The sequence below is a fragment of the Misgurnus anguillicaudatus genome, chromosome 24, assembly GCF_027580225.2.
Source record: "Misgurnus anguillicaudatus chromosome 24, ASM2758022v2, whole genome shotgun sequence".
NCBI lineage: Eukaryota > Metazoa > Chordata > Actinopteri > Cypriniformes > Cobitidae > Misgurnus > Misgurnus anguillicaudatus.
Window position 1 is genome coordinate 7,652,478 of NC_073360.2, and position 18,915 is coordinate 7,671,392.

An 18,915-nucleotide genomic window follows, 5' to 3' on the forward strand; every position below is an offset into this window, starting at 1 on the left:
CACACACACACACACACACACACACACACACACACACACGCACGCACGCACGCACGCACGCACGCACAGACGAGAAGTGCCTAATCATATGCATATTCCACCTTTTATCATAAGTGTTTTAATGCAGTGACTTGCACTGGTCTTGGTCTTGACTTGGTCTCGGCCTGTCTTGGTCTTGACTTGGTCTCGACCCTTTAAAGTCTTGGTCTTGTCTCTGCCTGTCTTGATCTTGGTCATGACTTGGTCTCAGTTTAGGTGGTTTTGACTACAACACTAGTTGCTTGTGTAAAAATATAATTCGTCAAACTCAAATATTTTTTAAATGATTGAGCCAAAACCAAAAAGCGTTAGGTTGTGCCCTGCTCTCCCCTACTGTATATCTGAGTAAAACGGCTCTTGAAATGAAAAAAAAAGTAGGGCGGGACTTTTATCCATCGAGAATAGATTGGATTGTAGGAAAGTGGGTCATGTTGCTATTTGATCTTTTCCCAGGAATCTATTTTTTGTTTTTAAGGACAAATTTTTACCCAACCGAGTTTACTTGGCTCTAATACTGTACGTCACCATAGGCATTTTTGTACGATTTGTAATTGTGCCGTGCACGCCGCACCAGGCTCAAGTGGTTACTGTAACCGTTCTTTATACCATGGGGCTGTTGAATGCTTTATTCTGATTGGTTAAGAAATCTGTTTATGTGGATAATTATAAATATGTAACTTTTAGCCCAATATGCTTTTCATACACAATTATTCTGCTTTGACCCTTACATATTTCCATAGGTTCATAATGGTGTTTCAGTTTCTGGTCAGGTACAGCACTGTAGCTCATGTACCACAGAAGATCTGATACTCTTTATTTAGTGATAATCTTTACAGTGAAACCCTTGGCCGGCCTGAGGATACAGAGGTAACAGGAGCAGATGAGCGAGGGTTTAGGATTCACGGCTTCATGACAGATGGAGCCCCTTGTAATGTTTAATGTATGCCCACACATTCCTGCTCTCAATATATAAACATGACAAGACGATGAAATCCACTTAAGAGGCAAAAGTCACACAGAGAAGTTTCAAGCAAAGAAGCTCAATGCCTTACAAAAAAATCTAACTAAGACCAGCATAAGCGGGTAAGCTGGTTTTAGCTGGTCTCCCAGCTTGGTTTTAGCTGGTATTGCTGGTGTAGCAAGCTAGTCTAGTTGCGTTTTGGTCACTTTGGTCACTAAACCAGCTACCAACTTATGCTGGTCTTTGCTGGATTTTTCAGTAGGGTGGTACACATTATTATTGTGATTTCAGTCATTTTTATAAAGGTTTTACAAACAGATTTCAGATTTACATTTGTACAGATTTATTTGCACATCAGTTTATATTAAAGAATGTCTACTGTTACATTAGCGCTGTCATAAGTGGGATTTTTACTGTATAATAAAGCATTATATGTATTACATGTTAAAGGTTTCTCTCTTATTCCTCAGTGAATGGATAGATGAGATATCCACTGAATGCATTGCTGCCCTGTGTATCTCCACACAGCTGTCTGCCTGAGAGCAGCTCGACGTAAACCTGAGAGCCACGCTGAACCTTGAGAAGTACAGTCTGACTACTGCTGTCTTCTGAATCCTCACGGTTATCTTCCCAGGACGAAGCGATCACCTGACCGTTCTTTACCAACTGCATCTTCTGGTAAAGTCGATCTGTATCACCGACTCTGGAATAGGCGGTGAAGGAGAAAGAGTAGAGACCGGCGTGCGGAGCTGTGAAGATACCTGTAAAAAACAAATTGAGGTTGAGATCTCTGTGTTTGGAAAAGTTTGCTCACGCTGTTAATATTTAATAAGAAAGGCTGAAGTATAGTCAAGTTTTTACGCATTTGCGAGGGTCGGAATGCGTGTGAGTTGAACGTGAGCCCATGTGTATGAGTCAAATGAACTATGCTTTGCAAGGCTGTGCGTTAAGACTGTGCACGTACACTTGCGTATGAGTAAAAAATCAGACTATTCCCAGGGTTTGATTGTGCAGAAATGAAATGAGGTTATAATACAGGAGATCAATCTGACAAGAGTATGATCCAAATGAAGAGTCAAGTTCAGCTTCTAATTATATTTCCCTGTCAGTCAGTCACTTTGAGAACTGAAGACTACTTTGGTTGTTGGCATTGAGGGGCAACCTTCCGATCTCATTTAAATCATCCATTTAAATTATATTAAGCCTTAAAATTCTGCATAACACATCTCACCCAGTGCAGGATTGTATCCATTGCCTTGATTGAGTGACACAGACTGGTAAGAGATGGACACGTTGCTGGTGAAAGGCCCGAGACATCCGGTCATCGGCAGAATATTAGCAGTGAAGGCTATTTTACATCCAGCTTAAAGGGAGCAAAGAGAGAATACAAATAATAATAGCTTGTGATTTTGCTCTTAAAGGGTAAGCAAAGAGTGAGTGAACAATAGCGATGGCTACCTGTCACTTCATGTATTTGTCTGTTAAGGCGAGAAAGTCCATCCCACAAGCCAACCATACGCATGAAGGTGAACTCCTCCAGATCAAACAGTGGCTTTGCAGCACAACAGCAACCCTGCTGTCCTTTGAATGCACATTCACAATCCCATCCACCACACGGCAATCTCCCCGTCCAACTCGCTGTAGTATCATTTGAGAAAAACGAGCCTTTATGTTAGTTTATAGATTTTGGTGAAGCATTTTCAATACACAGATATCAGCAGAAATATGAAATGATTCACCAGCAGTGTCCTGCAGAAGATCAAGAGCACCGGACGCCACCGAGTCAGAAAAAAACACCAAAACACACAGTGATGCCAGCGTAAGGGTCTTCATCCTCACAATCTAGATGACAACTGTTCTGAAAAACACACAAACAAAAATCTGCATTTGACACCTTTTTGTCAGAATATATATATATATATATATATATATATATATATATATATATATATATATATATATATATATATATATATATATTCTTTGAAATCTTAAAAAATCAATGCATTATTTGTGAAGCAGAATTTGTCATCGTTGATCTTTTTAATACTTACTTTGATGAAGATAAGAGCTCATGAAGAGAAAGGTTGAGACTGTCAAAGACCGGTATACTGGAGAAAACCCAAGATTTAAGTGTAGTGGGTGGAGTTGTGTTGATCATTTAATGACCCAACCTCTAAAATCTGATCTGAGTAAAATAAAGACGGACTTCTTTCCCATTTATGATCCATTGATGAGAAGGTTATTTAGTTACTGCTAATGTCTCCTCTCAGAAACTAGTGGACAAGTAAAATAGACTACAGGTGATGATATCATACCAACTCTTGTGGTGATTGTCTATTAGTTCACTTATATTTGTCTATTATTATCATCAATGAAGAGTGCTACCCAATCGGGATGCATCAGGATTTTATTATGTTTCCCAATTCTCTGAAACGGGTGTAGTCCAGTGAATCTATAGATGTTTACAGGGTTGCCACAGTCTCACATGTCACTGCCTTTATAATGCTTGTCCCCAGACTTGAGTGCTACTTTATTGTGATTGTCCTCTCAGATTGAAGTGATATAACAACAAAGAATCACTTTTTTTAAATGGAACAATGTCATGTAACAGAGAAACCTGACAATAAGAGAGAGAGAGGGAGTGAGAAAGACAGAGAGAGTTGAAGTTCTGTAAAATGATACTCATGAATCATAATGAACCAATGTTTTATTCACACACAATTTTTTATAAATGTCCTGAAGAAATTCTAGTAATGAAAAATTAAATAAATAATAAGGATACACTACTTGTCAAAAGAGTCACTTTCTTACTCATTCTTTAACAATATTTTTTTCCACATTGTAGAATAATATTACTGAACTCATCATGAACAAACACAATTGTAGCTATAGGAATTTATGTTGTGACTAAAAGCAAAATAAATTCAAACCTAGGTTAGGTTTTATCAATAGTCCCTTTCACAAATAGAGTCTTTACTGGTAAATTGCAGTTAATAGATCATGTGTGAACAGAACCTTTTTGGTAAATCAGTGCTGCCAATTTACCATTAAGAGAGGTTATTAGATTACCAGTAATTTACTGGTAAGTGCTACAGTATGTGTGAACAGAGAATAAGGATTACTGGCATTAGAACAGACCATGCCAGAGCGCCCTGACAGCTTCAGGCCAATCATAATGTTTTGATACAGATGACACTTTTACCCCTCACTGATTATGGACGTTTCCACACGAACAGCTTAAGGTCGAGCACACCTGAAGTTAACGTCCACATCTGTTCACCCAAGTTGTTTAAAACAGCTTACCATCTACAACCCCAAAACAGAAAAAGTTGGGACACAGTAGAAATTGTGAGTAAAAAAGGAATGGAATAATTTACAAATCTCATAAACTTATATTCTATTCACAGTAGAATATAGATAACATATCAAATGTTGAAAGTAAGATATTTTGAAATGTCATGCCAAATATTGGCTCATTTTGGATTTCATGAGAGCTACACATTCCAAAAAAAGTTGGGACAGGTAGCAATAAGAGGCCAGAAAAATTAAATGTACATATAAGGAACAGCTGGAAGAGGGCCAATGTTTAGGAATAGGAATGTTGTCCTATTCTTGTCTAATACAGACTTCTAGTTGCTCAACTGTCTTAGGTCTTCTTTGTCGCATCTTCCTCTTTATGATGCACCAAATCTTTTCTGTGGGTGACAGATCTGGACTGCAGGCTGGCCATTTCAGTACTCAGATACTTCTTCTACGCAGTCTTGATGTTGTAATTGATGCAGTATGTGGTCTGGCATTGTCATGTTGGAAAATGCAAGGTCTTCCCTGAAAGAGACGACGTCTGAATGGGATCATATGTATCTAGAACTTGGATAAACCTTTCAGCATTGATGGTGCCTTTCCAGATGTTTAAGCTGCCCATGCCACACGCATTCATACAGCCCCAAACCATCAGAGATGCACGTTTCTGAAAAGAGCGCTAATAACAACTTGGGTTGTCATTGTCCTCTTCAGTCCGGATGAAATGGCGTCCCAGTTTTTCAAAAAGAACTTCACATTTTGATTCGTTGGAGCACAGAACAGTTTTCCACTTTGCCAAAGTCCATTTTAAATGAGCCTAGTCCCAGGGAAAACGCCTGTGCTTCTGGATCATATTTAGATATGGCTTCTTTTTTGATCTATAGAGTTTTAGCTGGCAACAGGGAATGACACGGTGGATTGTGTTCACTGACAATGCTTTCTGGAAGTATTCCTGAGCCCATGTTATGATTTCCATTACAGTAGCATTCCTGTATGTGATGCAGTGCTGTCTTAGGGCCCGAAGATCACGGGCATCCAGTATGGTTTTCCGGTCTTGACCCTTACGCACAGAGATTGTTCCAGATTCTCTGAATCTTTGAATGGTATTATGCACTGTAGATGATGATAACTTCAATCTCATTGCAATTTTTCTCTGAGAAACTCAGAAAACTATTTTTCGCTGCAGCATTGGGGAAATTGGTGATTCCCTTGACTTCTGACATACACTGCCACTCTGAGAGGCTCTTTTTATATCCAATCATGTTGCAAATTGACTTAATAAGTTGCAAATTGGTCTTTCAACTGTTCCTTATATGTACATTTTAAATTTCGGCCTCTTATTGCTACCTGTCCCAACTTTTTTTGGAATGTGTAGCTCTCATGAAATCCAAAATGAGCCAATATTTGGCATGACATTTCAAAATATCTTACTTTCAACATGTTATCTATATTCTACTGTGAATAAAATAAAAGTTTATGAGATTTGTAAATTATTCCATTCCTTTTTTACTTACAATTTCTACAGTGTCCCAACTTTTTCTGTTTTGGGGTTGTATCTACCAAATTACCCACAATCTCTGCACTTTCTCTGTGAAGCCTATGTGTAAACATTGCCTAATATGTGAACAGCACATTTTTGTATTAACTGGTAAAGTCATTCTGCTAAATTTATGGTAATATACCGAAATTACTGTGTGAAAGAGGCTATTGTCAGTTGTAGTCACATTTTGTCTAGAATTTGTATACAGTAAATAAGTCATTTTTATCAATAAGCTTCTTGAGAGGATTTTTAAACAATATTATTAAAGTTCACATCTATTCTGAGCTCTTATTGGCAACTTTTTCTTAATTTGCAATGCTTTATATAGCTTTAATTTGTTTACAAAACTAATTTTAAACATTCAGACATATTCCTTGAGGGCAAAAGATTTAAAAATCAACACAATTTTATTAAAGGTCCACTGTGTAGATTTTAGCAGCATCTGGCAATGAGAACGGCTACGGCTGAAACCGCCTAATTCCATACTATATAGTAGGCAAAAAGCAGTAGGCAAAGTGAGTAATATGTCCGAATTCAACGGACTACCGGCACATCCGGGAACTTGACTGTAAATTTCGTCACCGCCCCTTTTTGGGGGATAAAAAAGCAGACCTTCCATTGGCTTCCATTCAAAATAGCGGAACAAAGCAACGTTTTTACACAGCCGACAGGCGTAAATAACTTATGAAATCACTCAGATTAAACATGTTGAGTATTTATCTGAACACCCTGCCTGCCATAGAGCGCGAAAGATACATTAACACATTTAATTTGGTCAATATAAAAACATGTCCCTTTCATTCTCACAGCGTCAAATTTGTGTAACAACGCTATCCAGTGATTGCTGGAAATATCGCTAAGCCAGTTAGTTGTATGGCTGGACGGAAAAGTGCACTCATTACTCTAAATATAAAGACATAATAAATAAATACGAAGTAACTTTCAAATACGAAGTAAAATCATTCACTGTCTTCCCTGTTGACTCGATGAGGTACGAGTAAATGTCCGGGTAAGACACCTCTGGCCTAAATAGGGAGCGTTGTTACACAAATTTGACGCCGTGAGAATGAAAGGGACATGGTTTTATATTGACCAATTTAAATATGTTAATGTATCTTTCGCGCTCCATGGCAGGCAGGGTGGACAGATAATTACTCAACATGTTTAATCTGAGTGATTTCATAAGTTATTTACGCCTGCCGGCTGTGTACGAAGGTTGCTTTGTTCTGCTATTTTTAATGGAAGCCAATGGAAGGTCTAGTCTGATTTCCCCCAAAAGTGGGCGTAAACCTGTTCAGAGACATTCTATGACATTGCGCCGGTTGTGCGTATTCCAAAAACAGTAGGCAAAAAGTACTTGGATGACCTACTGCTTCCAGCAAGATCCCGAAGTGTTCATTCGATGGACCCTTTATGGCACTTTTCCATTGCATAGTACCCCATGGTTTGGTTTGGGTCGGGTCAACTTACTTTTAGGGGCTTTTCCATTGGGTGCAGTTCGTAGTACCCAATACTTTTTTCGTACCACCTCGGTTGGGGTTCCAAGCGACCCGAGCTAATACCAAACGTGACGTGAAAACACTGTAGATCACTGATTGGTCTGAGAGAATCGTTACTACCAGCGTCATCGCTATAATGTAAAAGATTAGCTTTACCTTTAGTGCTAGCTTGCGCTGTCTCGAATAAACATGTTGTCATCTGTGCTCTGCTATAAGTTCCCAAACTCCCTTTTAGCGATGAAAACCTCCACAGGTTGAAAATCAGGGACACATAACATTTTTTTCCAGACTTGCAGTTTGTGGCGGCACATTCCCGACGAGCACGTCAGCATTATACGCTTAAATGCAACTTCTGACGCCACGGGTGTTTGAACAGAAACTGTCATGTGAGACAGAGGTAGTTATAAACGCGATGTGCAAACATCTATTTGTGGTGGCCAATTTTAATTTTGTGGCAGACTGAGAAATAAATGAATGTATGGGAATGTACAAGGACGCTCTCACTTGTATGATGTCACAGCAGTATGCAGCGCAAATAGACCCCTTCAAGGTTTATAAACATTGAATGACTGTCGGCTGCGCGCGCAGCATGGGGTCAAACTGTTCATACCATTCTGGCTCTATAATTTAATCTAACAGGTCTGAAAAATTATGACTTACCTCAAATGAAGTGAGCACTACAAACACAAGCCTCTTTGATATTTGCATTGTCCCAGTCTGCACGTTAATTGCTTGCAGCCGCAGATGTTGTATTTTTTTGTTTTTGAGATTCTGCATGAATCGCGAAAACTTAACGGAAGACCTGGTGCGATTTTCACAGCCCACTACGTAAGTAGGCATTTTTGACGACACAGAATAATATGCAACTCAATCTGCTGTAATGACTTTTCTGACCCCGACATGCGCAGTGGGAACCGCCTGTGACGTGAACCGTGAAGGGGTCTATATAACGACATGCCTATAATCCCTCCCCACTGTGAAGTGATACTAAACTCGATGGAAAAGCTAACCACGCCAAAGTGAGGTGAGCTGACCCGACCCAAACTAAACTAAACCAAACCGTGGGGTATTATGCAATGGAAAAGCACCATTACATGCTGTGAGTCCGAAGGGGGATGAATTATGATAATGTCGGTCTTTACTACATCACCAATCCCAGGAAGTTAACTGTTGCCTACAATTCGTGTGTTTGTTGTAGATCAAGAAAAGAGATTTACGTTGGAGACAATAACTCGCATCATCATTATTTTACTTGGAATTGTGAGTTGGAACATTGGTGCCCTTTAAATAAGTTAAAATGTAATCTGTAGTCTCGAATCATTCTCATTCATACCTACATTTGCAAATATATCAATTCATAACTACTTTATGAGGAGGGTAATTCATATGAACTATTCATATGTTATTGAAAAGGCATTTTCTCCTATAGTGTCTTCTCCTATGCAAAACTAGTTACACCAAAACACAACATAAATTCAGAAAAGAAGTTAATTTTATTAATTTGCTGTAATGCAAATGTAAAAAATCCATACGATTGCGAGGACCACATCCAAATTTGATCCTTTATCCAGTGATATTGATCCCATTTTTCATCAGCGACAGTAAATGTGAAATCTCACACTCGTAATGAATTTGAATTCAAATATTGCGCCTCAAGAAGCTTTGCGGCACATAACTTTATGGCACTGATATCAAACGCTCATTGGCTCTTAATTTGCGACAGGATTAGGGTGGTAACATTATCAATTGTTTTATATGTAAAATGTTTGAAGCATTAATAATAAAAAAACGTAAAAAAAAAGGTAATATTATTGATAAAATGGTTAAAGGGAAATTATACAGCAATCTTCATGGTATGAAAGATCTAGAAATGTTATACGTTTTGTAGCTGGAAAGACGTAATAGCGTTTTGTGTTTTTGACAGTTACAAATTAATACTTGGCCTACGTATTAAAGCTCACGTAACACACGCTGTTTCTGCATTTCTGATGTTAATCTGGAGTACCTATAGAGTAGTATGACATCCTTTATATCTCTGAAGAGTCTTTAGTTTAATCAGATTTATAAAAGAAAGATTAGCTTTACCGAATCTTTCCGATAACGTACGAAAAAATGAAGAAGGAGGAGTTACTACCGCAGGAGGAGCGAGTACGAGTCATGCAACACTATACAACACTGTTTTAACTTATGATTCACTACATGTTCGTGTCATTTATATAATATACACGCGCCTATTTCCAACATAAGACAGAAGTCATACTTACCACGTGTAACTCGTCATGACCCGGTTCTGAAAATCCACAGCATCAAACACACACGCAAAACTCCGCTGCTAATCCGGATAATAAACTATATCCATTGTTTCCATAAGGCTGGATGTCTTCTCCTTACATCCAAAAACACACTTCTTGTTGTGCCATTGTTGACTTTTGAAATTAAACAAAGCTGAGTGGCGTGATAAGCTGTTAGCAAGCTCTAGCGTCTCCCGCTGACTGACGGCTGGGCGGGGTTTTCCGGGGGAAGTTTTCCGGCGGAAGCCCATATAAAGAAGTTATACGTATCGAAAACCCCTGAAACGTCAGTTAGAACTGTAATCGAAAAAAACTAGCCGAAACTTGTACGAACCCTGGCGAAGTGCATTCGGCACAGAAATACTCTGAAACACGCCCAACTGCTGTTTTGACACTTTGCCTACGTTTAGCATGAGGAAACAACTCTATAACTGTGTTAATAAGTCAGAATGCTTGAAATACCATTAAACCCCCCCTTTAACAGCACAAACAGGCTGGCACTGATGCTGGTTTTGGGGATGGGATTATTATAGCTTTTTTCTTAAAACATGATTAATCTCATACTAATTCTTACGAATTATGTAATAAGTTAGTAAAATATTTACTTATTTCCTTTAAGATCAGGCTGAATTTTTGCTGTAGTTTCTTTAACGATTTCAAACAGCTTCAGACCATGGACCATTCAATAACAATACAGTACATGCAATTTAAACTCAACAGGACCGCTTTACATTGCCTGGGTGTGTTTAGTCTCCTATTAACCTTTTCTCTCTAGAAGCTGAAGTGTGTAAAAAGATAAATCTTCAGCATAAGTAAATAACATTTTCTAATATATTTTAAGATTTTGCAAAAAACCCTTCTTGCATCATGCATATATTAAAGCTATGTTGCATAATGGTTGAAAGTGTCCTTACTCTGTCTATGCATAAACAACCAGTTACAAAACCAATATAATTTCAAACACTGAATGTTATTTACAGTATTGTTCAAAATAATAGCAGTACAATGTGACTAACCAGAATAATCAAGGTTTTTAGTATATTTTTTATTGCTACGTGGCAAACAAGTTACCAGTAGGTTCAGTAGATTCTCAGAAAACAAACAAGACCCAGCATTCATGATATGCACGCTCTTAAGGCTGTGCAATTGGGCAATTAGTTGAAAGGGGTGTGTTCAAAAAAATAGCAGTGTCTACCTTTGACTCCCTTACGAAAAAGAAGTTTATTTAAGTGTGCTATAAGTATACTTCTTTTAAACTTAAAATAAGAAAGGATACTCTCAGTTTACTTTTTATGTACTTCTCTAAAATGGAGGTGCAAGCATCATGATATGGGCATGTTTCTCCTACTATGGTGTTGGGCCTATTTATCGCATACCAGGGATCATGGATCAGTTTGCATATGTTAAAATACTTGAAGAGGTCATGTTGCCCTATGCTGAAGAGGACATGCCCTTGAAATGGTTGTTTCAACAAGACAATGACCAAAAACACACTAGTAAATGGGCAAAGTCTTGGTTCCAAACCAACAAAATTAATGTTATGGAGTGGCCAGCCCAATCTCCAGACCTTAATCCAATTGAGAACTTGTGGGCTGATATCAAAAATGCTGTTTCTGAAGCAAAACCAAGAAATGTGAATGAATTGTGGAATGTTGTTAAAGAATCATGGAGTGGAATAACAGCTGAGAGGTGCCACAAGTTGGTTGACTCCATGCCACACAGATGTCAAGCAGTTTTAAAAAACTGTGGTCATACAACTAAATATTAGTTTATTGATTCACAGGATTGCTAAATCCCAGAAAAAAAATGTTTGTACAAAATAGTTTTGAGTTTGTACAGCCCTTACGAAAAAGAAGTATACTTCAAGTTCATTTTATTAAGTATACTTAAGTAATGTTGGAGTATAGTTTTAAGTATACTTTATGTAGTAAGTGTACTAACATTTATGTTCTAGTAGTATACTTGTAAGTGTACTGCTTCAATACCGCTTGGGACTAAATTGGCCCACTTTTAGTATATAAAAGTATACTTCTAAGTGTACTATAAGTGTAAGAGTAGTCAACTTTAAGTGTACAACTAGTGCACAATTAGTTCTTCATTTGTACTGCAAGTGAACTCATGAGTATACTAGTAGTTTTCTAGACTTATACTTCAAGTGTACATGCAAATGTTCTGTTAGATTACTCTTAGTAAACTAGTAGGTTACTAATTTTGTGCTGCAGGTATACTTCCAAATGTTCTTTTAATATACTTTTAGTTAACTAGTAGTTTACTAGTCATATACTGAAAGTGTACATGCAAGTGTTCTGTTAGTGTACTCTTAGTAAACTAGTAGGTTACTTATTGTATACTGCTTGTGTAACAAAGCACTTTGACACTGAGGATCCATCTGCAGGTTTTTATTAAACACTCATATTCCAACATGCAAGGTCAAACAACAGCAAACATACTCATAAACCGGGTAAACATATGAAGAGTTTGGTTCCAAAACGCGATAAACCCCATTTTTGAAAAAAATGAGTTACTGCCAAAATCAGTATTATATCAGGTCAGTAGTTAAAAGTAAATTCTTAATTTTACGCAAAATCCAATATCCGCCTTGTTATTCTGTCATTTTTTCTCCCTTTTTTCCCAAAATGCGATAAACGCCACTGCTCCTTTTTTACAGAACGCAATAAATCCATTTCTGATATTACAGCCCACCAGTCATGCAATGTAAACAAACAATGGCGGACGCGCTGAGTCCACGGAGTCCTAGTTTTCCTCATCTACTTTGTACTTCGTGATCAACAAACAAAACAAAATAATACTTTAATTGCATCGCTAAACCTGTGATGGTTTTCTGTGATGGGAAAGAAACGTAAGCCATCAGCATCTAATATTTTCCCTGAGAGGCACTCGGGAGACGGGTGCTTGTTCTCCCGACAGCATCAAGCTTCTCATGCTAACACATTGACCCCAGGATCTTATGAAAAACTTTACATAATTTTACTCAAAGTCAACGAAAATCGAGCAGGACCAAAAACATTTTACAGCTGATCTCTGTGAAAGACGTTAAGGGAGGACGTCAAGTAACCGCAATGACAGTGATATTAATATGACAAAGTAAGTGTTTTGATTAATGACATTAATGTTTATATTTTTAATTAGTGTGTACAACTAGTCAACTAAATGAATATAACATGGCAAAGATGAATGCACATTTATATAGGCTATTGATTCAATAGATTTATAGCATTTTGAATAAAAACTTGTCATGGATTTATTGCATTTTGTGGAAAAAATAATCCGTTTTTATAGTAAATCTTTGAAAATCAACTTATGGATTTGAATTTTTTATGTTTTTATAACCTAAAGATGCTATGTGAAAGTTTGTAACAGAAAATAGTTGTTTTCATCTTGTCACTTTCTTGGTATAGAAAACACGTTTTTACCAAAATTTGTCAAAATGGATTTATTGCGTTTTGGAACCAAACTCTTCATATAAAGATCAATAAATACAGATAGATATGCAGGCAGGCAAACCGCTCAGCAATGACAGCCGGTACAAATCAAGACTTTGCACTGACAAGCCGAAACCCAGTTGTAACCGTGACTGAAAGAGGTTATTGCTCTAGGGCATGCTCACGCTACAGGACTGTGAGAGTAACTGAAGTGTTGTGGCGCTCACACTGCACGACAAGGTTCCTGTCATCTGCCACGAGCCAGAGGTTTCGCAGGAGACTTTGAATATTCTGCCTGCGATAGCGCGCTCCGTCCAGTGGCCACCGAGCTTGCCTTAACTTGTGCAACATGAAAGGCATCTGCTTTTTGCTGTTCCATTGAGAAGGGGACACCTTGTGACTGGGCTCTTTCACTTGTGCCACTGCACTGGGATTTTGAAGGATTAATTTAAAGGACTGTCTGATCAGAGTATTAAAGTTCAAAGACTGGAATTTAAAAAACTGTGTAAAGAAGTACCTTGGTGCCACCAAAAGGAACACGTCCAAGCCGAAACCCAGTTGTAACTGTGACTGAAAGTGGTCTGAAAGAGGTTATTGTCTCAGGGCAAGCTCGCGCTACAGGACTGTGAGAGTAACTGAAGTGGTGTGGCGCTCACACTGCATGACAAGATTCCTGTCATCTGCCACGAGTCAGAGGTCTCGCTTCACTGTGTACTGTGGCTTGAATTCAGAGTTTGGGGGTCGTCTCACAAACTGCCTGTGGCTCTTGGACCCAAAAAGAACAATTTCACTCTCTTCAGTCCACAAAATGTTCCTCCATTTCTCTTTAGGCCAGTTGATGTGTTCTTTGGCAAATTGTAACCTCTTCTGCACATGCCTTTTTTTAACAGAGGGACTTTGCGGGGGATTCTTGAAAATAGATTATCTTCACACAGACGTCTTCTAACTGTCACAGTACTTACAGGTAACTCCAGACTGTCTTTGATCATCCTGGAGGTGATCATTGGCTGAGCCTTTGCCATTCTGGTTATTCTTCTATCCATTTTGATGGTTGTCTTCCATTTTCTTCCACGTCTCTCTGGTTTTGCTCTCCATTTTAAGGCATTGGAGATCATTTTAGCTGGACAGCCTATCATTTTTTGCACCTCTTTATAGGTTTTCCCCTCTCCAATCAACTTTTTAATCAAAGTACGCTGTTCTTCTGAACAATGTCTTGAACATCCCATTTTCCTCAGCTTTCAAATGCATGTTCAACAAGTGTTGGCTTCATCCTTAAATAGGGGCCACCTGATTCACACCTGTTTCTTCACAAAATTGATGACCTCAGTGATTGAATGCCACACTGCTATTTTTTTTAACACACCCGTTTCAACTAATTCAACTAATTGCCCAATTGCACAGCCTTAAGAGCGTGCATATCATGAATGCTGGGTCTCATTTGTTTTCTGAGAATCTACTGAACCTACTGCTAACTTGTTTGCCACATAGCAATAAAAAATATACTAAAAACCTTGATTATTCTGGTTAGTCACATTGTACTGCTATTATTTTGAACAATACTGTACATGTATAATATTGTAATGTTTGAAATGCAAACTAATGCACTATACTAAATAGTGAGCACTGTAGACAGCTTATATTATTTCAAAAATACTATCTGAAACAGTTTGCAGTAAACAACGAAAAGCTTTAAACTGTCTGCTACGTGATTGTCATATGACCTCATACCGTTACACCTTACATTGTTATGTGATGTGCACAACACAGTAATGCATCTCACAAATAAATTTAACCATTAAGCAATTTTATATTCAGTTTTGTGCCATTATAAAGTGAAATGGCTGAGAAAAGAAAAATCAGATATCATCACTACACGTGCTAAGCATGGATTATTTAATCTCTGTCTGGTAAACTCAATGATATAAACATCATAATAAAGAACAAACCAACACTGCTTAACTGTTGCTGTGTAGATTAGATGATGGATGATGAAGATAAGTCAGAACAAAGAATTGTAACATTTAAATAAAATAGTATTTTTAATATATTCCTTGCAAACTTTGATTCTTCAACTCAGATGCAGGGTCTTATAGAAAGCCACACAGACCCAGTCAATGGCTAATGAGTCTGTGCGGTGCCATGTAAAGTCAAACACACTGAATATAACACATCTACAACATAAGATACGTGACAAAAAATGGCACACTACAGCTTCGATTGTTTATTATTGCACTCTTACTGTGTACTTTTTCAATTTTAAAGACAACATTAGTTCCATCTCTGTGCTAATCGGTTGTATAGAGCAGAAAGCCGGTGAAAGTATTGTAATGGCTGTTATCATCACACAGAAAGCAACCGGTCGGCAGAAGAACATCCACCGCGTCCCCTGCATACAGCTGCACTGCTAACACAGCGCTAACACTGTCTTCCTGATCTTGAAGATTGTTTTCATTCAGCGTTGCCAGCGTGCGCCCATTCACCCGGAGTCGAGCGCAGGCAGCGAGTCTTGCTCCAGGAGCGCCGGCATCACTATAGGCGGTGAGTGCCAGGTTGTAGACGCCGGAGCGTGGAGCTACAAAGGCACCGGTGCTGGAGCTGTAGCCGTCTCCTAAATTAATAAATACACTTCCATACTTCACCACAGAGTCGCTGCGATACGGTCCCACGCAGAGGGGTGCATCAGTGAGGGCCACGGAGAAGGCACTGCGACTGGCTGTGATAGGCAGAAAGGCAAATCAATTCTGGCTATATTGAATTCAAAAGCAGATTTTTTTGAAGAAAATTAAAGGGTTACTTGCTCCAAAAACTTCGTCTCACCACGAATATTGTTTAAAATGCTGTGAGCTCTCTCCAGGCCGCTCTGTATTTCATGTAAGCTCATGTTGAAGAACATCTCCATCCTCTTCATTTGCTGCTGCATCAGACAACAGCCACATGACGCTGCATCAGTCTGACACACTGAATGAGAGAAACAACATCATCCTTCACTTTCCTCTTCGCAAATTGCTTTTTAAGGTTGTTTTTAAGGAACTCACCATTTTCACTGGTATCATTCTTACTGGGTTGTCCTTGACCATCCCATGAAAAAGTCTTGTTCTGTGCCAGCGCACATCCCAGCAAACTCAAAATCACAAGGGCTGAAACATATTAAAAAGTTATGTTCATCCAGGCAGTTATGCGCATATAAATATTATCAAAGTATTGTGGATTTAATTTTAGTTATTACTCATAAAAGTCTCACCCCTCATTCTTGTTGATGTCTGTAATCTTTTAGGAAGATGTGTTAGTCTCACCTTCAGTATTCTTGACTATAAAGGCACGATTGGCTCCACCTTCTTTCAGTTAGGCCTTTTGTGGGCTTTTATGATGTATTACAGTGCTGTATGTGGGACAGATATTGGTTTTCACTTTATTATGTTATTCTCATGATCCTTCTCTCCAGGGTATCTTTCTGATACACCACACGTTTCTCTACTGACAAGAGCTGTGTATTAAAGGGGACATTTCACAATACTTTTTTAAGATGTCAAGTAGGTGTGAGCACAAAAAAATTGCTGTTTTGGGGTGTGTCTTTTAAGATGCAAATGAGCTGATGAAATGCAAACACTGATCACCATGATGGTGGTTTGTTGAAATTGAAACTCTTTTGTGCTGTCAATTATTTTCTCTCTCTCTCTCTCTCTCTCTCTCTCTCTCTCTCTCTCTCTCTCTCTCTCTGCACTAAATGGCATTTTCATATGCTTGCAGAGGACGTTTTTTAAAGGTACAGTCCCATTAAGAGTGTACTGGTAGTATACAAACAGGGAGATTATAGGTGCACTCCAGCATCAATTCATAATGCAGCCACTGCCATCTAGCAAACCAAGCCGTTGCCACAGAACGTGAGAATGTTTCATTACCACAACGCCGTGCAGGAAATTTGAAACTGCATGTTGGCTAGAAGGGCTTATCTAATCCAATCACGCTTGGTTGGATTGCGGGTGCTGGGCCTGCTGGTGCAACTGCAGGCAGAGGCGGGCAGACAGTCTACTCACTCAGGCTGCTTTCCGTTTTCATGGTTACAGTACGGTTCTTCTTAATCACTGGTGGTGGTTTTTGAAAAAAATCTGAAATCTGTTTCTTTGCCATATTTCCTCCCCTTCGTTTCTGTCATTAGACTATGTTAATTATGCTGCATCGAATTAGCAGGAAACCTCTTTACTCGGCGACCGCTAGCCTCCCAGCTAGCAAAAAGTTGTCTATTAGACGTTGAATAGACGTAAACCTTCAACGTCTAATTTTGGTCCACTGAAGGTTGAAAATGAAAATTGAAAAGACGTCAAATTTGTCCAACTTTTCAACGTTGAAAACAAGTCCACATTAACATTCAATTCAATTCAATTTTATTTATATAGCGCTTTTCACAATTGGTGATTGTTTCAAAGCAGCTTTACATTAATAGAAGCAGTGGAAAGCACAGAAAAACGACAGATAGCACAACATAATACACGATAGCACAAGCAGCTAAATTTGATGCGGCTATGAATCAACATTATAAGCGTGCGTATTGCTAATGTAACGTAAAGAAGAGGGTGCTAAGTTAAGCCCAAGAGGGCTGCCTCCCCGGGTTGAAAAACCCCCTAGGAGAAAAAAAAAACCAGGCTCAGCCGGGGAAGTAAAAAAAAGTCATAGGAGGGAAAAACCCTTGGGAGATATATTTATATTGAAACGATTAAGGAGATTAGGCGGAGGTTAAGCGGGTTCTGCCGGTGGTCGTTGGTCATGCATCAGCTGGGCATCACGTTGAAGGTCTGCCGGTGGGTCAGAGGTGTGCCGACTTTCACATTTACCGGAACTGGGTCTGTTTGTCTCATTGTCCTCGGAGAGGAGGACGAGACATAAAGAAAGAAAAACAAAACCCAATTAGCGTAGGGGCCATTCATATGTATACACCTGTACATATACACAAACATATATCCATATATATCCACACATATCTATATATACATATATACACATATATATACATACACATACACACACATACACATATATATACACATATACACACATATATACACATACATACACATATATATATATATATATATATATATATATATATATATATATATATATATAAATGTACATATATATATACACATACACATATACACACATATACATACACATATATACATACACACATACACACATATACACATACATACACACACATGTACATATACGTATTGAAGATACAACGTCATCCTAGTGAAAGACTCTGCACAGTTTGGTTTAGGGAGAATGAGAAAAATGCACGGGACGGCGAATGTTTTGGAAATGGGTGCAGTGACACCCTTTTAAGGACTGAAGTCCCGCCCCCGACTAGTGGGCTTAACACCACAAATCTATACCCATCGTGCTTTATTGAAATCCGGACGAGCAAGGGAGTAAAGGGGAGACGGGGACGTGACTGCGCCAGCCATCTCCCTGATGCCTGTCTGGGCTTCACAGTACTCCCCTACTCGACTCAGAAACCTCAGGAGAAGGGCCGAGCAAGTGATAACATAATTCCATACATAACTTTCAATCACTCCTCTGCGCTTGACAATTAATGGCCCGATTCGGGGATTTATTGGTGTAGTTTTGAAGTTTTGGCCTTGTATTGTGGTTTGTATGTGCACAGAGTAGCGTTTCTTTTCCTTGTATGTAGCCTTTTCTATTTTATACGTGACCTTTGTTTTTAAAAGTTTATGCTCGGCTCATGTTTTGCTGCACATATGTAAACGAGTAAGGAGAGATTAAACATTTTCTTAAGAATATTTAGTTTATTTATTTATTAGGTTGTTCAAGCTAT

General features: G+C 38.6%; 2 protein-coding genes across 2 annotated transcripts; both read right to left on the reverse strand.

Annotated features, from left to right (window-relative positions):
• Positions 1-1,319: 1,319 nt before the first annotated feature.
• cbln18 (cerebellin 18) lies at positions 1,320-3,896 on the reverse strand. Its single transcript, XM_073862629.1, has 5 exons — positions 3,055-3,896; positions 2,740-2,858; positions 2,459-2,638; positions 2,232-2,363; positions 1,320-1,761 (listed from the first exon to the last, which is right to left on the reverse strand). Exons 2-5 carry the CDS (start codon positions 2,831-2,833, stop codon positions 1,460-1,462), a joined length of 708 nt encoding a protein of 235 aa, XP_073718730.1. The 5' UTR covers positions 2,834-2,858; positions 3,055-3,896; the 3' UTR covers positions 1,320-1,459.
• A 10,881-nt stretch (positions 3,897-14,777) lies between these two features.
• Positions 14,778-16,575, reverse strand: cbln20 (cerebellin 20). Its single transcript, XM_055195455.2, has 4 exons — positions 16,318-16,575; positions 16,112-16,213; positions 15,894-16,034; positions 14,778-15,789 (listed from the first exon to the last, which is right to left on the reverse strand). The coding sequence occupies exons 1-4, from the start codon at positions 16,322-16,324 to the stop codon at positions 15,362-15,364; spliced, it is 678 nt and encodes a 225-aa protein (XP_055051430.2). The 5' UTR covers positions 16,325-16,575; the 3' UTR covers positions 14,778-15,361.
• Between the last annotated feature and the right edge of the window lie 2,340 nt (positions 16,576-18,915).